Here is a 22,784-nt window from a genome sequence, read left to right as displayed (position 1 = left end):
TTCTGTAGGCTATTTAGCTTGTTACCTGTGTCCTTGGGCATTCAGAGACACTTTTTTTTTTTTAGCTTGATGCAATCCCATTTATCCCTTCTTTCTTTGATTTGCTGTGCTTCTAGATGTTTACTCAGAAAGTGACCCCCTGCCTGAGCCTTCTTGTAATAGTTCATGGTTTCAGGTCTTTTATTTGTAATTTTTTTATTGTAAAAATACTGTATAGAGGGGTTACAGTTTCATGAGCAAGGTAATGAGTACATTTCCTATCAAGCATTGTTGCCTCCTTGTTTGTTTTTCCCCCTACCATCCCTTCCCTCCCACCTCCATAACTATACTTCCCTCCCTCCCACCCCTGCCTATATTGTAAAGTTCGTTTTTTCATCATTGTGTCTTGTACATCTTATTGTTACAAAGGGTCAACCTGTACCCTATTTAAACATTTTGTTTTTTTCTCTTCCCCTCCCCAAATTACAGAAGTGTATATACAAGATGCGGGGCACTGACATCAAATACAGTGGGAACAGAGGTTATACCATGGGGAAGGAACATACAAAGAAACAACAAAATCACATGGTACATTATAAGTATGTTAGAAACATTAGCAAGAAAGAAAAAAACCACTTGTGTCCCTATCTTGGGGTTAATTTCACTTGACATCATCTTATCTGGTCATATGTACATAGCTTTTGACCTTTTATGCTTGTCTCAGACATATACTAGTTATTGCAAATAAGGGAAACCATGGGACTTATGTTTCTTTGGGCCTGGCTTACTTCACTTAATATATTTTTTTTCAAAGTCTTTCCACTTCTTAACAAATGGGGCGATGTCATTCTTTCTGTTGGAAGCATTCCATTGTGTGTGTGTGTGTGTGTGTGTGTGTGTGTGTGTGTGTATTTTATATATATATATATATATATATATATTTCTTGATCCATTCATCTACTGAGGGGCATCTGGGTTGGTTCCATATCTTAGCTATGGTAAATAATGCTGTAATAAACATAGGTGTGCTGGTAGCTTTAGTATGGTCTTGTTTGTGATCATTCGGGTAAATGCCCAAAAGTGGAATTGCTGGGTCATAGGGGAGCTCTATGTAGAGTCTTTTGAGGAACCTCCATATTGCTTTCCAAAGTGGTTCAACAAGTTTACATTCCCACCAACAATGCAGTAGGGTTCCCTTCTGTTCACATCCCCTACAGCATCTGTTGTTATTAGAGTTCTTGATTCTAGCCATTCTAACTGGGGTGAGGTAGAATCTCAATGTCGTTTTGAAATGCATTTCTTTTATAGCTAGGGAGGTTGAGCATTTCTGCATGTGTCTATTGGCGTTCCTTCTTCCCTTTCTTTCCTCTTCAGAGAGGTTTCTCTTTAAGTCTTTTGCCCACTTATTTATTGGGCAGTTGTTTCTCTGAGGATTTGTTGTTGGGGGACTTAATTTTTTGAGTTCCAAGTATATTTTAGAAATGAGACCCTTGTCCGTTGTATGGCTAGTGAAGATCTTCTCCCAATCTGTGGGCTTTCTATTGATCTTGCTAGTTATGTCCTTTGCCATGCAGAAGCTCTGCAATTTCATGCAATCCCATTTGTCCAACCTTTCTTTGATTTGTTGTTTCTGGGTCTCTATTAAGAAAATTTCAGCCTGTGTTAAGGAGACCTAGGGTTTCTCCTATTCCATCCTGTAATGTTTTCAGGGTGTCTGCTTTGACTTCGAGGTCTTTGATCCATTTGGAGTTGATTCTGGTTCAGGGTGATATATAAGGATCTAGCTTTAGTTTTCTACAGGTGATTAACCAGTTTTGCCAGCGCCATTTACTTAAGAGGCTATCTTTCTTCCATTCTATTTTTTTTAGCTCCCTTATCGAAAATTAGATGGCTATAGGTCTGTGGGTTCATTTCTGGGTTTTCAGTTCTATTCCATTGGTCCTGAGGTCTGTTCTTGTGCCAGTACCAAGCTGTTTTTATTACTATGCTTTGTAGTAGAGTTTGACATTTGGTATTGATATTCCTCCAGCACTGTTCTTTCTGTCATTTTTTGCTATTCGGGGTCTTGTATTGTTCCATATGAATTTTAGTGTTGCTTCCTCTATTTCATTGAAGAATGAGGTTGGAATACTGATAGGTATTGTATTGAATTTGTAGATAGCCTTTGGAAGTATTGCCATTTTCATGATGTTGATCTTTCCAATCCAGGAGCATGGGAGGTTTTTACACTTCCCAAGTTCTGCTTTGATTTCCTTTTTCAAGTTTTAAAGTTTTCATTATAGAGGTCCTTCACTTCTTTGGTTAATTCCTAGGTATTTTATTTTTGTGGGGCTATTACAAAAGGAGTTGCTTTCCTGATTTCAGCATGCTCTCGTTGTTGGCATACAGAAAAGCCACTGATTTTTGAAGGTTAATTTTACACCCTGCTACTTTGCCAAAGTTTTGAATCAACTCAAGTAATGTAGGAGTGGAGTCCATGGGATAGTTTCAGGTCTTATATTGAGGTTCATAATGAATTAATACTATGCAAGGTGACAGATAGGGATCCAGTTTCAAGTTTTTTTTTTTTCATGTGGACACACAGTTTTCCCAGCACCATTTGTTGAAGTGGCTGTCTTTCTTTCCACCCTTATCATCAAATATTAGATAGCTGTAGGTCTGTGGGTTTATTTCTGGGTCTTCTATTCTGATCCAGTGATCATCAGGCCTGTTTTGGTGCCAGTGCTAAGCCTTTTCTATTACTATTGATTTGGAATAGTTTGCTGCTTGGATCTGTCATACCTCTAGCACTATTTTTTCTGCCCAGGATTGTTTTTGTGGTTCAGGGCTTTTAGTGGTTCTTTATGAATTTGCAGATTGTTTTCTCTATTCCATTGATGAATGATGTTGGGATTTAGATGGTTATTGCATTGCATTTGTAGATTGTTTGGAGTAATATTGTCATTTTTATGATATTAATTCTGCAAATCCAGGAGCAAGGAAGGTCTTTCCACTACCTTAAGTCTTCTTCAATCTTCTTCTTCAAAATTAAGTTTTCCTTTTAATTATGGCCAACAATTACTGTCTGTTGTTACTTGTCACATCACTGCCCGGTATAGTAAAAAAAAGATCCTTCTGGGTATTAGTAGCTCACACCTGTAATCTAGATACTCAGGAAGCTGAGATCTGGATGATCATTGTTTAAAGCCAGTGCAAGTAGAAAAGTCTAAGAAATTCCGTCCCCCAAATAACCAACAAAATGTTGAACTCTTGGTGCACCTTAATAAGAAAGCTGAGCCAATGTGAAGTTCTGAGTTTAAACTCCAGAAGTAGCAAAAAAAAAAAAATCAAAACAATACAAAAAAACCCACCAAGGTCCTGCTTCATCCTCCCCCTCTTCCTTTGGAAGCGCCCCTCATTTCCTCACTCCAGGTTCAAGGCTCCCCCAAGTCTGTACAGTATGGCAGAGGCATAACTTAAATTTCTATCCTTTTCCCATCTATAATTCCATGCAAGAAAAATGCATTTTAGAAAATATTTACCAATGACCTGTGGCTCCTGTATCAAGACTCTTATTCATTGATATAACTTCAGAAGGGGAAAAAAAAGGTTTAGGACAGAGCCCTGGCCCTGAGCTCAAAGTCCATGACTGAAAAAAATTCTATTACTTAATAAAAATTCCTCTTCCTGCCCATGCGCCGGTGGCTCACGCCTGTAATCCTAGCTACTAAGGAGGTTGAGATCTGACGATCACGGTTCAAGCCAGCCCGGGCAGGAAAGTCCGTGAGACTCTTATCTCTAATAAACCACTCAAGAACCAGAAGTGGTGCTGTGGCTCAAGCGGTAGAGTGCTTGCCTTGAGCTGAAGAGCTGAGGGACAGCACCCAAGCCCGGAGTTCAAGCCCCACAATTGGGGGGAAAAATTCCTCTTCTTTTCAGAATTATTGAGATTATCTTACTTTCTACATAAAGACAAAACAATGGTAAGCCTTAATCAACCCAATATCTTTCATTAAGGAGCTTGTGTTGATGATTGCTCTATACCTCCTTATCACACCAGAGGAGGTAGACTTATTGCCCTGTTCATTGATCTTCTTTGCCTTTGATTTCACAAACAGGAACTATCTATGAGTCAAGCTGCATAATCCTGGATTAGAGCCAAGGCTATTAATGCTTTTTCAAAGGGTGTGCCATAATACTACTGTCAGAACCAGTGAGGATAAGAAAGCTTGTTTGACAGATAAAATTCTAATTCTAAATAGTATAGCATCCCCTTCCTTGTTAACCTTTCTCAAGACAACATGATAGTGTTTTGAGATCAACTGGAATTATGCCTACAGCTCTACCAAATTGAAAGATGACTATCATCTTCAACACTACTATTTTATCATCAGGATGTATTGATTTATTATTGCCCTGAAGAACCAGGTAAGATTGACTCACAATGTTTATATTTGATAAACATCCTCTAATATATCGCTGAAAAACTGAACTTACAAAGTTTCTTTGCCAGTTATGTAGCGGAGGACACTTGGGTATAGAGATCTTCACTTCCCAAGCTTTCCAGGAAGGAGCTAGACTCAAAACTTGAGATCAACGAACACAACAAGAAGTCTATACTTCTCTTAGTGTGATAAGGGCAGAGGCATAATCAAGATCATTTGGGTAGCCAGACAATAACAGCTTCTTCTAAATGTTAAACTTTCAGATCATCTCTATTGTGCTTTGAAACAAAGAGCTGATGGAACTTTCCCAAAATGGTTTACAAATGTGGACAATACTTTGTTGGTTTGGGAGAATGTTTGCAGGGGGTGGGGGGGGGGGGTGGGGGGGGGGGCATAGTGGGTCCGGAGGGAGTGGAAGGGAATCTAATCCGACTGCAGGAATCGCTGTGTGGAAGTATGGGGAAGGATTTTCTGTCTGGGAAAAAAATTTATCCAGTTCCTAACTTTTTCTAACAGTACAAAGCTTGCCTTCTACACACACTGCAACTCCAAAGAATATGGGTCCAAATTTATAAACAACATTAGAGAATACTGGCCCTACAAATAATTCTTCAAGTCCAATGAGAATTTTCCATCCTCCAGCATTGTCAAGAGCACATTTGAAACAAGTGACACATGAAAACTACTGTCTAAAGATCTACTGATGATGTACACATCATTGGTTCCTATGCTACAACCTGGATGGAAGTAAAACTAACATTTCCCTAAATCTGGCTTTTGCAGTACAAGTGTTACCTGGGTAAAGGCTGAATAAATTAGGAAAATACTGGTTTTAGCTTTATTTCCTACTGAACTTCTAAGGGTCTTTAATAGGCTATCTTTGAATCTCCAAAGAAAGATTCTACTTTGTTGTGTTTTCCAAGATAATTTAATGGGATCCCAGTCTTGGTGGAGAAGCTATTGAAATCTAGTAGGATTCACTTCTGAAAGAACAAGTTGGGAAACTCTGAAGCAGTGCTCCAGGAATCAATATGCCTGGACTCTATACTCATCATTTCTTTCTTTTCTTTTCTTTTTCTTTTTTTGTCGGTTGTGGACCTTGAACTCTGGGCCTGGGCTGGGAACTCTGTCCCTCAGCTCTTCAGCTCAAAGCAAGCACTCTAGCACTTGAGCCACAGCCCCACTTCCAGTTTTCTAGTGGTTTACTGGAGATTAAGAGTCTCATGGACTTTCCTGCCCAGGATGGCTTTGAACCATGTTCCTCAGATCTCAGCCTCCTGAGTAGCTAGGATTATAGGCATGACCCATTGGTGTCTAGCTACTCTTCATCTCTTGAAGAGATTACTTCCCTGCATTATAATACAATATCATGCCCTCGGCTTTTGTAGTGACTCAACAAAAGGAAATGTTTTTGAAATAACCTTGTTTATCTTCTTGTCATTTCATATTTATTTTATCTAACATATATTAAATAATCATTTATTGCCAAGTACTAAGTATCTCTCCAGGCATTCAAATAGGCAGTGATATGATGAAGAATATAAGGAGTGATGATTTAATTGAGGTAAGCAAATAGGATATCTAGTTTAGTATCTCAATAATGGCCAACATGAAATAAATGGGAGCTATTATTAGAACTAATATTTATTTTACTTTTAATTATTCTGCCTTTCTGGTTTTAATTTTAGTCATATAGAATAGCACATAATAGAAATTCCTTCTTCCATTCTTTCTGCCCCCATTCCCATTCTTCAATACAAAGAGGCTTTTTTATGGCCCCAGCTTTCAAAGTTCTGAAAAATATTAAACAAATGATAACATTTCCTTATCCATTTTAAATAATGTTTTTCAATGGCCTATGAAAGAGAAAAATGTCTCCCTGAAATCCCCCTCTGTTTCTTGCCCCTCATGGCTATCCTACTACTTATTCATTCCTCTATTAGTTATGCTTATAAAATATAAACAATAAGTAAAGATTACTTTTAACTTTTATTTTAATAGAAAACACACACACACACTCACATACCCCAAATCAAGCATGAACAATCAGCAGTGGTATTCACCAAGTGTAATCACAACTCAGATGAAGAAATAGACCAGAGACAGCATCTTGAAGGCCTCACTCCTGTGTCTGCCTTGTAGTTGATGACTATCCTGACTTTTATCTGTGTACATTAGTTTATTTTTGAAATATTAAAAAGTTAAATTCTATATCTCTGCACTTAAGCTTTGTCAACTCCATATGGTACTTGTGAGTCATTCCTTTAACTACACATGGTAGCAATGCTTCCTTTTCAATTCTCATCAGTATGTCAGTAAACTTTATAATCTATTATTTATCCATTGTACTAGGAAGGGGGACTTGGGGGTTTCATGTTGAACTCATATGAATCGTGCTGTTGGAACTGTTTTAGTACAAAGTCTTTGCACCCTATATTATTCATTTTGTTGGGTACAAAACTAAAAGTGGGCCTGCTAGGTTATATGATAATGTACATGTTCTGCTTGAGTAGATAGTAGCCAACTGGCTTGATAATGGGTAGTTCCAAATTATACTCCCAGAGGAAAGAGTTAATTGCTTCATATCCAGTCCAACTTTCCATACTGTCTTTTTTTTCTTTCAGTGTGTCAAATGTACAAAAAAACTTTACACTACACTCTTCATAAGCTGAGGAAATTACAACCCTATGCATACTTCCCTCCAGAAACCATAAGCTTGTCAGGTATGTAATTATAACTGAAAATAATATTATTTATATTGTAAAGCTTTATAATGTTTACATTCTCTTTCTAATTATAATTATGTTTTGAGCTTTCTCTCTAAAGACTATAAAAACAAAAAAGAACAATTATAAGAACATGATTATGTAAATATTATTCATGATGAATTTTCAAGAGTAGCAATTTGATGTTACTAAATCTGTGCCACTCAATGGAGAATATGGCAAGTATAAAGGTCAATTTCATCTGCTAATTATTTAAAAACACAATACAATTTACATGCTTCATAACTGGATTTCTGAAAGAAAATTTAGTTATTTAGTAGATTTAAAAAGCATTGTAAGATCTGAACTTACAGTTTTGTTAAATGTCACCCTTACATATAAATTCAATACTTGTCTAGCTATTGGTCTCTTTGGTTTCCAATTGCCTTTCTTTTCCTTATTGACAAAAAGTTATACTCAATTTCATCATGAAGTCTATTAATATGATGCTTTTATTGGCAATAGTATATACAAGATGAGGAAATTATTCACTCATTATTTCTTACCACATATCTATGTTCTTTGGAATATGTTCTTTAGAATCCTCTGATTCTGATGAAATGTTATACACTCGACCTTAGTGAAAAGACAACAAAATGGTGATGGATATAGTCTAACATGCTCTACCACATATTACTCTACTGCATTGCTCCGTTAACTCCACTGCTCCTTGACTGTCATACTTCCTACCTCCATCTATATACTATATACATAAATCTGTCAAACACATATATGTAATTTGCCAGCAGTTTTTTTCTGAAAATATGTATTAGACACAAACCTTCTGAATATTTCCTTTTAAGGCAAAATGTCTTTATTATAGGCTCACTCTTGAAAAATAGTTCAAAAAATTCAAACTTTTATTTTTAGAACACTGAAAGCATTAAACAAGTAATTTCTAAACTGTAGTATTTATAGAAGTCTGATACAAAGTGAGTTCTTTCTAGGAAACCTATTGTGATATCTCTTTAGAAACTCTTAAGATAGTCTCACCTATTTTTAAGCATCATTTTTTTTTTGTCTTTTCTTTTTGGTACTAGGGATTGAATGTTAGGCAAGCGCTATGCCACTGAGCTACATCCTAACTTGGTCTCTCCTATTTTTAATGTTCTGGAATTTGAAAATAATTTGTTTACGTCTTTCTTTAGTCATTTACTTAGGGCTCCCAGGGCCCTTTCTCAATCTGAAAACATGCCTTAATTATAATAATACACATCAATCATCCCTGATGCAATTTCCTTACCCTTCTTCCTCTATCCTTTCAGTGCCTTTTAGGTTAAGATCATATCTAATTGGTCTTGTGCATATCTATTTTTTAAACAAATATCTGCCTTTATTTGCCCAATTTATTATTCTGAAAATTCTATATATTTCACTTTGTGCTTCATCATTGGGCTGGTCTTGCTTTGTGAGGTAATGCCTCCCTGAACTCTTCTGAAGTGAATTAATTTTTTATTTCAGGATTGAACTCAGACTTTGCTAGGCACTCTACCATCATGTGCCTCCAACCCTCTTTTTCCTTTGGTTATTTTCTAGGTAGGGTCATCCTAGGCATGTGCTTCCCTGTGTCACTGGAAATGACAGGTAGATAACACAGACTCTCAGTTATTGTGTTTCCCTCATAGTAGCTGGGGTAACAGGTGCCCATCTCTTTGCCAGCCATTGAAAAGGATGGGGTCTAAAGAGCTTTTTTGCCTGGGATAGTCTGGAACTAAGATCTCCTGATCTGTACTATTCAAATAGCTAGGATTTTAAGCCTGAGCCGTCATGCCCAGCTTGCTATGTATGTTTCATTAACAAGCCTTTTTAGAATACCAGAGCATAATAACCATCAGGTTTACATGAGGAACTCAGGCTGGCAATAGGCACCAAGTTGAGCAGTGGTGCTCTTGCCCATTCCTTATTAACTCTAAGTCAAAAGGAGGAATCATCAACTCTCCAGCTATGTGAATTTCTTGAAAGACTGGCTTTCTAGTTTTAACTAGGGAATTGTAACGGAGGGTTTAAAATGGGTGAGTTTTAACTATGCCATCTACTCTTTCCTTCCAAAATGAACCTCGTTTTCTATGTTTGTTGACCTGGTCTTCCCAAAGTGCACTGCAGTAGTAGCAGGAACCAGCTCTCCTGTGCTTCCATTTCTCAGAAGTGTCTTCCCTTGCTTTTCTCACCTGTGAGCTGCTTCATCTGTTTCTTTTCTCAGATCTCTGTCTCCTGATACAGTTTCCTCCCATTTTTAGATCTGCTTGTGTGTGTGTGTGTGTGTGTGTGTGTGTGTGTGTGTGTGAGAGAGATTCCTGGGGCTTGAACTCAGGGCCTGGGCTCCGTCTCTGAGCTTTTTTATTCAAGGCTAGCACTCTACCATTTGAGCCACAGATCCACATCCATCTTCTTTTGGTGTTTAATGGAGCCAAGAATCTCAGGGGGCTTTTCTGCCCTGGCTAGCTTCAAACCACGGATCCTCAAATCTCATTCTCCTGAGATGCTAGGTTTATAGGCCTGAACTACCAGCAACTGAGTTGCTTTACTTTTTTACTTTCATGGCAGCTGACTCAAACAAAGGTTAATGGGTGATATGGGTTGAGCAAATAACTGTTAAAAAGGTCTTGACATTTGTTTTTGACACATATTTAAAACAAATACATAGCATGTTAATAAAATACTATTAGGAATTAATCACTCTGAGAAACTCTTTATTCTGAGACTTTATGGTTGAAGCTTCATAGTTGATGAATCAAATTTATCAATAAGCCATTTAGAAAATAAAAGGAACAAATGAAATTCATTTTTGAGCTCTATGAAGTAACCTAGCTTGATAAAATAGGAAAGACTCAATTCAATCAGAAACTCAGTGGGGTCCTAAATATTCCTCAGCCTGAACTCAATTGGGAATTTTGTCATGCAGAATTTAACAATAGTTTGTCCTTCAGCCTCCAGCTCCCTAGTGCTGCTTCTGGCCTCCTGCCAGTATCTTCCTCCAGACAGCCACGAGCAGGGGAAGGAGGGAAGGAGGAGGGAAAGGAACACCCTTCTGGTTAAAAAGGGAAACTGGGAAATTAGCAGGTGTTAAAGGCTGCTCAAGATCCTCAAAACATCCCTGGAGCTTACTTCCACATGCGTTATGAAAACCTGACAGCATTTTCTCAAAAATCAAATGTTCAGCTGAAAAGGAAAGGCAAACCGAAGTCATTCCAAGTCAAAAGCAAATGCATGAGTTTGGTTGATTCTAGAGATTTTTAGACATTGAGATGACCTATAGGATAGATTAGTATTAGGCATTTCGTTTTCAACAACATACTTTGTATTTTCTGGTGTTATAAATGATTAGTAGTAAAATTCATAGCATGGTGGTTACATATACAAATATATCATTATCATCAAACTTAGAAAGCACAGTCAAAGATATTTATACAGGACTTATAAATAACAGAGACAGGTGTTCCTATTTCATGGTGTCTTGCTAAATGTTGAACAATTGACTTTCTATAGGGGAAGGGAGGCTCAGCCCATTTTCCTGGTGTAAATATGCCCACCATAGTCAATTTCAGGCAATCAATGTCTTGAATATGGAGTTAAATGTTTCATAGCACACTATTATATAGTATTTCCACCACATATAGTAGACTTCAAGAGTGAAGATTATAAAATGTAGTAAAGCAATAATCAGGAGGTGAATAGTGGAACTGTGTATCTGCACTTCTTTTCCCATCTGGCCTCATCTGCATCCTGGTCTCTTCCTCTTGCCCTGACCTGCCTTGTTCTAAGGATCATCTCTGTAGCTATCATCTCTATGGTTTCTTCTATAAAAAATAGCCATGCCTTTCCACCCCAGTCTTTCTTATTCCCTGTAGCCTCACCTTTAATCCCGTTACACTGATAATACAATTTCTTAGTTTATACAATTTTCTATTAATAGTTGTGTTTAACAAACAACTCACAACATTCACACAATTTTAGTTATTAGCTCCATGCAAGTTGCATCTACCCCAAGTGGCAGACTAATACAAGTACAATCTTTCACCATGAGTAGAATAACATTTGATCATACTGGAAGAAGAAGAAAGGAAACAGGAAAAAGCTGGAGTGAGAAAAAGGTCTGATAATCAGAGAAACAATGCTCTCTAAAGAAACAAAGCAGGGATTTTGTATGTAAACCTGCTTTCAAACTGTTCTCTTTTTAAAATATTAACATCTTACCTAAGGGAAACAGAGCAACCGGCTCTCTTTAGCTCTCTAAAGAGAAAAATTACATAAGAATGAAATACTTGACCAAGGGATAATGAAACAAAATGATCCCTGGGAAATCGGAACACATTGCTGAGCAACCAGTCAGGCTGTTCAAACTATATCTCCTGGAATATGAGTGATCACGGAATGGAACCAGCAATCATCAATGTTTTCCAATTATCATTTTTTTTATTGTGAAAATACCATACAGAGGGGTTACAATTACACGAGCAAGGTAATGAGTACATTTTTTATCAAGCATTGTTGCCTCCTCCTTTGTTTCCCCTTCCCATCCCTTCCTATCTCCACCCCCCCACCTGCCAAAGTTGTAAAGTTCATTTTTCAACATAATGTCTTGTACATCTCATTGTTGCAATGGGTCCACTTGTATCCCTAGTTAAACAATTTGTTTTTTCCCTTCCCCTCCACAAATTATACCGACATCAAATACAGTGAAAACAGGGGTTATACCATGGGGGAGGGACATACAAAGCAACAAAAAAAAAAAATCATCTTATAAATATGTTAGAAACAATAGCAAGAAAGAAAAAACATTTGAGTCCTTACCTTGGGGTTCATTTTGCCTAACATCAACTTATCTGACCGTTTCTGCTTGTCTCAGACATATACTAGTTATTGCAAATAAGGGAAACCATGGGACCTATGTTTCTTTGGGCCTGGATTACTTCACTTAATATAATTTTTTCCAAGTCTTTCCACTTCCTAACAAATGGGGTAATGTCATTCTTTCTGATGGAGGCACAGAATTCCATTGTGTATATATACCACATTTTCTTGATCCATTCATCTACTGAGGGGCATCTGGGTTGGTTCCATATCTTGGCTATAGTAAACTATCTCTTAAAAATTCTTACCAAAATGAACACATGCAAAACCATCATAACCCATGTGAAGCCTCTTGTGATTGCATTTGACAGAGGAACTGGCTCTAATTAGCTTAGGTATTAGACAGATGTTTTGGATAACATAACCAAAAACGTCTAGAAGGGCTCAGTTAAGAGGCTAAAGTAATAGCACTTAAGATTATGGTATTTGTCTTTGGCTATTTGCATTTGGAGTTCTGAAATCAAAGTCACATGCAGGACAATGAAGCTCTAGACCCTATGTGTGTTCTGCTTCTTTCACCCAGCAAGTGGGTAAAAATTCCAGCTTACCTCTGGCTGAAATTTGCCTGATTTTCAATGTTCAGTCTCTGTGATAAAGTGTCTCTGGAAAGCTGCATAAATAGTTAGGTTAGTGGCCACTCAACTCCACATAGCAGAATCAACGTGGGGAGGATTTGTTAGAATTTCAAAGCACAGTCTATCTCCCCAATCAATTAAGTTACAATCTCTTGGGGTGGACTCAGGCATCATTATTTTTTTAAATTTCTCCAGGTGATTTTGATGTGGAGAAAACTCTGGATTAGAAACTCATAAAAATATGAGGTTTTAGAATCTCCTAATTTACTAAAAACAAAAAGCCAAGTGGGTTCGGGAAGTAGCTTAAGTTGTAGAGCACCTTCCTAGCAAGAGTGAGACCTTGAGTTTAAATCTCAATACGTCCAACCCCCAACTCTTGGTATATTATCTATCTTTGATGTATATAAAATATTCAAACTTTAATAGCAGACTTTTAAAGAAACTTTACTTCACAATAGAATATTAATTTTATGTGTTACATATAATTTTCATACAGGCAAATAGCTCAGATACTAAAAGAGAGAAAAAGTGAAAAGGTAGAACTCAAACACTGACTGTTGTTATTTCAGTTTTGGGGGGAAAATCTCAGAATGCTATTTATATCCAGGAGAACGTATACATTTTGTGTCTCTGCAAGTTGTGGGAAATTACTAAAATATATATTCCTGCCATGATAAAGTGAACTTACTAAGATAAACATGTCAAATAAATTGATTGCAATAGAAAGTTAAATAATTGTTACAGTTTATATGGACATAAAGCCATACAAAATAGTTTAAACATATGATTTTTAAATTTAAACACAAAAGAACTGAGACTCAACAAGGAGGGTCAGTGGACTTCATTATAGTTTGCTTTGTTCTGTTTTTGCCACCTGTGTAGGAATAAGAGAGCCAAGGCAGGATCACAGATCTCATTTCCAAGTCTTCTACTCTCTTAAAACTATGCAGAAGACTAAGAGATTTATGAAGCATCCATTACCTTGGCTCACTGTTCTAATCGGCAGATCTATGGTTCCTCTTTCATTATCCATCCATGGACCAACTGGTAGAAAATGCAATATTGGCTCTGATCTCCTCTCTTCCAAACTTGGAAGTCTTAGAAGCACTCATTACTGACTTTGCACTGTTGCTCTTTTTGTTGGTGTGATAGAAATAATCACAATGGTACTGCCATCAGAATTAAAAGTGTGAGGATATGTAAAGTATACAGACTAGTGCCTGTGTCAGGCACTATGTGAGTAGAACTGTTTTTATTTCTTCTAAATACTTCTCTAAAGTATTATGAGTTAACAGTTTAGAATATCTATCCTATAATGGCCTTAGCGTCTTCATAATGAATGAGATTTTTTTCCTTTCTGATCAACCACAAACGTAATCACAAGGAGTGAAACTCTGTTGTTTTCCTATGAGGTATGTATGAAGTAGAGCCAGTCATTCCAGCTGGGGGATGGAAAGAGTAACTTTCTAGTATGCAACTCCTAGTGAGAAGGGAGTGGGGAGAAATAGACTAAGGTAAGCCTAACTAGTTTTATGCAAGAAATGCTTTAGATCACTAGGGAGTAAAGAAGGCCAAGGCTCTGTTCATTCAATCTATCACTTTCAAAGCACCAGTGTGGAAGCACAAGAAACCCATCACACATGGCCAGTTCCATCCACAGCACCTGTGTGAGAACAGTAACACCTGCTGTAGATCCTCCTTCACAATTCCCCCATTTAAGGGGTGTCTCTCTGCTTGTGAAAGACATATGCCCATGCCTTACAAGAGATATACACTAACAACATAGGACAACTGTATCTTGCAAAACACAGAATCATTTCAGTGCATGTTATTTTTGAAAGTTGATAGGCTGGAATGATAAATCAGTTAGACTAGCTTTGATGGTACGAAACTAAGGGTAGAGGGAAAGGAGAAAGAACGTGTTTTTAGGTGAGATCTGAAAAGAGATGAGTTGGAGATAGAGTTGAGCTGTTCCAGATGGTAGGGTGTGACAGAGGGCAGGATAAGCAAGGGTTAGCAGAAGGGATGAGAATGGAGAGGCAGGAGAAATAAGATACAGCAGAGAGAGTATTCTCAACCTAGACAATGATCAATTCTGAATCATATTGCTAGTGGGTGAAGGACCATTAGAGAATTCTGAAGCCATGAGACTAGACACAGACAGATGGGAAAGTGCAGAGGAATCTTAACAGAAAATTTGAAGCTATCAAAAAAGTCACAATAATGTTGAGAACAATGACACTGAACCCAGTGACTGATTCAGACATGCTTGGATTAAAAGATTTTTCAGACAAGAAAAGAGGAACTGTTTTTTCCCCTTCCTTGAGGACAACTCCCCCCCCCTCCCCCACACACACATTATTACATTTGATTGAGACTACACATAGTAAATCAATTTCTGAATAGGTGATCTTATTAAACACTGAACAAATATCAAAGAATTTGAGAGTTTAAAGGGATTCAGAGGTCACTTGGAAGGTAACCAGGCACACTGTGAAACTGTTCTTGTTGGAGAGAATTAAGCATAAGATTGCTGGCTATCTAAGACAGTTGAGTTTCACTTCTCCCTGGAGAATAGTCCTAGATTAATGTCTGACCTTCCTTTCAAGCATGGTGATTCGTGATTGGGATATCTGTAAGGAACAAAGGTGGAGAAGTAGAGAATGTGAGTGTGATTACAACACACAGCCTTTTAATTTTTCTCAGTGCAATACCCATACATGTCAAGGCAGCAAAAGAAAAGGACACTGAAGGTAAAAGGAGAAGCCAAGAAAGAAAGAGAGGACAGAGAAAGAAAGTACAGTACTCAGCAGGGAGTAGATAGATGCATCTACACAAATCTCATTCAGATGCCTCATTGCGGTGAAGGTCAACAGTTTGGGAAGAGAGAGAAAGAGAAAGCAAATAGAAAATAGTGATACTCAAGTCACATGTAATGAAAAACTATTTGTATGAAGGTTTTGAACAACAGTTTTGAGCCAGTAGGGAGAAGGTAGGACATGCAATAGACAACAACAACAACAACAAATGAATGTGAGCAGAGCCATGCCCTATGGAATGTCAGTAAATATTAACTGGCTGATGCAGACATTGGAAGAGTAAAGCATGAGAAGGTAAAATGCCATGTTCAGTGGAGCATGAAAAGTTTGGAGCTTCAAACTAAAAAAAAAAAATAGTAGTGCCTGAGGAAGAGTCACCCAGTCAGCACAATGGAAGAAGATTCTGTGTCTATGAGGTCAGTATGTTTCTAGGAAAAGTAATGAGAAAATCATGGCAAGGGAAAGTAACAAAGCCTGTGAGAGCCATGGTAATAGATTCCCTCATCTGAGAGTCCTTCTACTTGTGGGGTACAGTTTTCTAGCTGAGATATCAGGGTCTCAGAGCTAAACAGCTGTGTGGGGAATCACCAAGAAGCCTAGCTTGACCAGCCTACAAAAATTAGTTTGTAAGATGTGCCTAAATAATGTTACTTTTGGATCTGGCCCCAAGGCTAGATATTTGGTAGATAGATCTCCTGGACTGGAGGGGAAGAGAAGTGGGAAAAGATTATGCTTCTACTCTGGAATCTAATATTAGATTTATTAGACTTATGACAGTGGCTGGTTCTTTGGTGACTCAGTGTTCCTGTCATAATTGCAGGGACAAGTGTTTAGAGTGAAAAATATTTTCTTGTTCTTGTTCTACATTCATAGGAACATAAAAAGGAAATTAACCTGAAACAGTGACTTGAAACTTTAATAAGATTTAATTCTTGAGTCCGAGAAGTGCTAAATTGATCTGAAGTATGTTAGTATGGGGTATGCATGTTAGTGTGGAGCATGGGGGAGTTAGCTAGGAAATATTTATTCTATAGATCTTTTAAAATGATACCACAACTAAAGAAAATTCTTTTATTACTTAACAACATGTTAATTTAAAAATGCTTTATATGCCTATAAAACATCTCATCCAGGATTTAGTGCCAGTCACATAGTAGGTACTGAGTATTTGTTAAATGAATAACAGGGGGATATATGAAGAACATAAAGAACAAGTAGAATACTAACACCATGGGTATTTGTAAGAAATAGTTTCCCTTAATTGCATCATTTTATCCTTAAGAGAATTAAAAAGATATTGAAATTGCCATATTGCTTTTTCTTATGGGCAATACCAGCCACAAATATAGCAAAGTTTCCAAGACACGAGACAACACCTACCTACATCAATAGCCAGGGAAGGTTTTAGCCGCAAGAGGTCTAATAAAGCTCTTGAAGCATTTCATAAGAGCTCCCAGAAAATTCAAATGTCCTACTACTTTCAACTAGACAAATCCAATTCATTTACACAGACAGTCTGTAAGTGCCTCGTATGTGCAGGGTACTGTGCTGAGAACTGGAGGCATGAGCATCAGGTGCAGCCCTCAGTGGGGATAAAGAATTTACATGCATTTCCAGGTTGAGGGTGAGGCTGAGGGAGGTGTAGATAGGGAGAATGGGACAAGAAACTTTATTCAAGTACATAACCTATACCCACCTCAAAATATCAGAGAAGAGGAATTTAAGGTTATTTAGACATATATTTCTTGATTTTTATATCACAGCCTAAGAGAACACCACCATGGGTATGGATGGAGGTCAAAAACTCAGTGAGTCCAGGTTGATAGCATTTGTGACATGTGAACTTTGGACAAGACTGTATGTGGATGGCAAAGTTAAGGCATTACATCACTCAGGAACGTTTGTACAAACATTTGAACATCCAGCCAAATATAAAGAGGAGCTCAATTATGGCAAGTTGATCCCACATAGAAATTTCATTTAAATCACTGAATTAGCAGTATTAAGCTAAATACCAAATATGTATATGGCTATGTCCATGTACATATAAAGTTTTGGGAGGGGAAGGTGAAGTAGTTAAGTACAAAGAAAGTATTATAAGAGCCCTAATTATCTAAGTATTTCAGCAACTCTCTCAAGCAAACATTTAAATATCTTTTCAATGCAGGAGACAGATGCTTGTAGACGATTCAGAAATATGGAAAAAGTTAAAATTATTTACAAAACTAAAAATCATTTGAGTTCACACTCTTCCTGTAATGTAGAACTGAGGAAAATGTTTGAAACACATGAATAGAAATATTGCTTAATGATTATAATGTAAGAGGACCGTCAACTTTTCATCAAGTTAAATGAATGGTAAAATTATCTGAAAACCTCCAAGGTTAAGAATTATTTCTAAAAATTTTAGCCAAACCCATAACATAAAGGAGTCTCTTAATTGTGATGTATAGACAGAAACTGTACATTTGTACCAATTACATAGGATAAAGTCAAAACTGAATTTACAACCCTATGCTAACAGCCTAATTTAAAATGGATAGTCTTTCCTGTATTTTCCCCAAAGTACCTTTTAAAGGACTCACTCATATCCACACAACTCGCAAATGCATTCAGTAAGTTGGTCTATACTATTTATTCTCTTTCCAGTTATTGACTCCAGATCTATTTCTCACTATTTGCTTGGTGCTCGTTCTTCTACCAAATAAAATATTAATTGCATTTTTCGCTGTTCTGCTGGTGATCAAGGAACTCTGATATGTCAAGCTAAACTGATAGAAATAGCATCCATTAACATATTTATAGGTTCAGAGCTTCTAGTGCATAATTACATCCATTAATTACTTGACAGCACTCTATTACAGGCTAAAGCAGAAAAAGCTTTTGCAGCTATATATTTTCACTCATTGTGAAATTTCATTTTTTAATAATAAATTTTCTGTAAAGATTCTATGTAGGGGAAATAAGGGGAGAGCAGCTTGAATAGCTCTCTGTTCACAGGCAGGATTTTTTCAAGCAGCTCCTCACCAACTTTGCAATGAAATGCACACAAAGTAAATGAGATGGCACAGACCGAGCGATTTCAAGGAAAAGCACATTTAAAACATTACAGTAGGATTTAATTAATAATTTCTAGTTCTAAGAGAGAAGCTAATTAATTTTGACAGTAAGATAGAAAGCAATGATTTTTCTTTTTTTTTTCTTTCAAATAAACTTCAGAGATCACACAGGACTAAAGCATTATGAATTACCTACATTTTTGAGCATGTAATTCTAATGCATTAAAAAAAATAGAGCTGTCCTGGGAAAAAACTCATGAAATATTGGAAATGAAGAGAATAAATCATTATTCTGTGGCTTTACCAGCTGTGCAGGTCCTGAAGCTGCCAGCTGCATTTAGTCTATGTTCCACAGAAAGGACATTCACACTCACTTGACTCCTTTAGACCAGTCACCGGCAAAATGACGGTTTCTCATAATAACTTCAGCTCTGGACTCACACACATTGGCTTTCCAACAAGGCATGAAGTAATTTTAAAAAGAAACCACAAACACTGGTTTCAAGATTTCAGCATGTACACAACCACGATGTACAGACAGAAAACCAAGCTTGAGTCTACCTGTACATATATATATATCTATACATAATTTCTCTCTGAGTTCTTTGTTGCCTGAAAATAAATTGCAAAGGCAGTCATTATTGAAAGTAAAGACCGTTAAACTGTGTTTCTAGAGGATTCTGTAACAGACTCACTGAGTGAATAACAAGGAAAGTACGATACCTTTAGTAAGTCGCCTCAGAATTTGACAGCGGCATTTAAAAGAGACAGCTATCATTCTTGCTCACTGCTTTCTCTGGCAAAGTATACTCTGGGCTCTGCTCTGGTGGCTGCAGCGGCAAGCAGCAGCATATGAATTCCTTGCGCACATACCAGGAGAAAGGTAGTCCCAGTGGGGAGTGACAAAGCTTAATTCCTCTTGGCTGATGCAGAGGTCCGCTACATGTCATCTGGCAAAGCTGTGTCATTCACTACTACTACCACCCCTGCCCGCCACAGCCTCCTCCCCCTGCATAATCACAATGGCTTAGAAAGTAAGGCTGTTTCGATAGCAACAAAGCACCAAATTGTATAAAGCAGGGACAACGCAGGGAGGGGAGCCATTCCATAAATCTAACACTAAGCATTGTGCAACGCCTTCTGTTTGAGGCAAAGGGTTATGCATTCCACTCATTTCAGCCACCACTACCCTTCTCTGTCTCAGCCTCTAGTCAATATCTTTTAGAGGTATCACTTACTGGGAAATACAAGCGAAATGCTTGCAATCTTACTCATGTAAGGAATGCATGTATTAAATGCTATGTTCTTTAACAACAGTAACCACAAAAAAAAAGAAGGCAAAGGAATAGGCAGTTTATCTTTGGGATCAGGGACAGAATCATATGTGTGTGTGTGTGTGTGTGTGTGTGTGTGTGTGTATACATACATACATACATATATACATACATATATATACATATATATATATATATATATATATATATATATATATATATATATATATATATAGCCTATAGGAAAAAAGCAGCCCTTTGATACAGCCAGAAAGATCTATTTGGTACTTTACACATCTCTGAGGGTCAAGGCAGTATAGGTTTATGGATGGAAGGAGTAAGGACCAATGGGAAGGGTCTGGGCAAGGCATATCAGCAGGCAGATGGAGTCCCAACCCCTTAATTACCTTTTTCTAGAAAAGAACTTGGCTGGAATGCAACACAGTCAAGACTGTTCATAAAGATACCAGGAATAACATTGTTCATAAAGATACTAGGAATAAAAGCAAACAAGGCCAAGTATTCTTATTTTTAATGTACCTTATTATCCTATTTCCCAAACAATCCTCCCCCAAACCATTCTTCCCATTATGCAAATAAAATGGACTTGAGACATAGCAGATATTTGTGAGTATCTGCTCCAGTGGAGTGAAGAGCTAATTACAAAACCCTTCACAATCCATTCACAAAGTGACAAGAAGGTGGAGCACATTTCTTCATCTGTCAGCACCAGCCTACTCATGATATCGTCAATACAAACTGACATTTGGTATGAAATTTTAATCAAAATTTAGAAATCTCTCAAAGAACTTAATACAAACATTCAAGGGGAAAAAATCAGATAGTTGGCCAGAAACTTAAAAAAGAAACAGTCAATTAGTTCAAATGAAAAGATGTATCACTGTCTCAAACTAGTTGATTAATATTTCTAGGAATATATGCATTATTCATGCAGTTTTAGTCTCTATACTTCAAGTTAAAAAACAAAATCCTTTGGCTGGTTTTTAAAATAGCTTTCAATATTCCAAATTTAGTTCTAGAGTTTTTTCCTCTTCATTCGTAAATTCTGCATTAGTGCAAACAATTTCAGTCTGCTGATACGTAAGTGTACACATACATTTTCCATTTAGACTCACAGAAAAATAATTTGTGTGTGGAAATAGTTACATATCATTAAACATACACTTGAAAGGTTGTTACAAAGAACAGAAGTCTGTATAAAGCAATCTGCCACCATTAATCAATAGGAAAAACAATATTAAATTCATTATAACATAGAACCAAGTTTTTGTAATAGTTTTAATTAGAATAAATGTTTTTGAATTACAACCCATCTTATTTTCATTTTTATGCCTTCCCTAGAAATAACAGTCTCCTTGATTTTTTTTGTTTAAAATAGAAATATACCTCAGTGCTAGATAGCTGAGTTACTAAAGTAAGATAAATATTTATAGGTAGCTTTTAAAAAAAAAGATCTTTCCACATTTTTCCTAAAATCCAGATGCTAGGAATTACAGTTGTCAGACAATATGAGTAAAACTTTGTCCATGGAACATCAGTAAGTACTCTGGTCCCTTTTATTAAAGTCTATTCAAATCAAACTCAAAGTCACGCAGGACTCTCTTGCCCCTCTGCTATTATGCAGATTCAGATCTAATTTGCTTCTTCCTCAAGGCTAAAATGATCAAATATTTCCCCCTTTTGCTAGCACATTCAATTAAAAAAGAAACTCTATCCTGTGGTCACAAGAAAGATGATCAGAATTATTAAAATAATCTTATTTTTCCAGCAGGAGAAATAACCCACCCTGGAATACAATGAAAAGCTCCCACAGGGGACAAACTAGGAGATCTTCTTCCCCCTTTGGATATTGTGAAGTCTGTTCACCTATGTCCCATTAGCCAGTTCAGGGAAAGCTCTAGACATGGATTCCTGAAAGAGGCACTTTGCAAGAAATGAATACGTTTACCACACAGTCCCATCTCCTTTAGTTCAGCCTCCTTCTGGTGCTTAGAAATTGCTCTGGGAGCCATTTCTTCCAGGCCAATCTTCCTGTCCCAAACCCTTTGTCCTCTCTTTGCATAATAATAACTTAGCCCCACATCTTTAACTCCTGCACCAGCAACATACCTGCCTGCAATACAAATTACTGACCATATGCCAAAGGTTACAAATGACCAAGGCAACTGGTCCCAACATGAGCTACTCTGGGTAGACTAACCTACATTTCTTGGCCACCAGATTACTGTAAATGTAGGGCTTTGGAGTCTACAAGCAACCCAACTCAATGATAGTAGCTCAGCTTTCTAGATAACTCTCAGTCTATACTGTGCTCGTTGAGGCTCACCAAATAGGGATTTGGGAATATATGGAAGGTAAAATGGTACCAAATACCTATGTTTTAATGTGACATGAAGATTAATTCTAGAAGTTTGCTCTTCTTTAAAATTGATGAGGAGGAGGAGGAAGGAGGAGGAGGAGGAGGAACAACAACAATATGAGATTGTAAGATTTGGAGCAAATCAGTCCTTAAAAATGACAATTCACTTCAAGGTTCCTTTCTGAGTCATAATACAAGTGTATCATGTTTACATAGGATTTAGCAGATTTAAGAGCACTTCCATATAATGTGTCATTGGAGTCTATTTTTATGTTTTTGTTTTGTTTTGTTTTTGTTTTCTGTCCCAGTCAAGAAAGTGGTTCTCATCAAGGGTTTTTTGAAGAGGGATTTTTCATCATGGTCCCATGGCTAGTGAATGGTAAAGGGCAAGAAGAGTCAGAGTTTTCCACCACTGTCTGGATCTCGGTCTAAGTTTTCTCATGGTTCCCTCCACAGTAGGAAACGTGGATCAGAGTACAGAGGGCAGAATTCAATTCACAAAGAACCTTCCAGTGAAGTCAACTTTTACGACAGAGAAGAGGAACAAAAAGTGTCTCACCTCGACCTTCCTACTGTGCCAGCTCCATCTGCAGCACAGATACCAGTAATGAGTAACCATAGCAGGGAAGTCCTTAGGACTGTCACCTTTTTTTGTCCA

General features: G+C 37.2%; 1 protein-coding gene across 8 annotated transcripts in view; it reads right to left on the bottom strand.

Annotated features, from left to right (window-relative positions):
- Window positions 1–22,784, bottom strand: part of Grip1 (glutamate receptor interacting protein 1) — a 607,772-nt gene that overhangs the window by 232,653 nt on the left and 352,335 nt on the right. For 2 of the 8 annotated variants that reach the window (XM_042699082.1, XM_042699088.1), the window contains exon 1: window positions 19,196–19,319. The exons of the other annotated variants lie outside the window; for them this stretch is intronic. In XM_042699082.1, the coding sequence (XP_042555016.1) occupies window positions 19,196–19,250 (55 nt within the window). In that variant the 5' untranslated portion in view covers window positions 19,251–19,319. Of the gene's footprint in view, window positions 1–19,195; window positions 19,320–22,784 lie in introns of those variants that run through there. 8 annotated transcript variants of the gene reach the window in all.

Source organism: Dipodomys spectabilis, unplaced genomic scaffold, assembly GCF_019054845.1.
Source record: "Dipodomys spectabilis isolate Male_0828 unplaced genomic scaffold, ASM1905484v1 ptg000234l, whole genome shotgun sequence".
In the NCBI taxonomy this organism is placed as follows: Eukaryota; Metazoa; Chordata; class Mammalia; order Rodentia; family Heteromyidae; genus Dipodomys; species Dipodomys spectabilis.
This window is presented reverse-complemented; position numbering and strand designations above follow the sequence as displayed.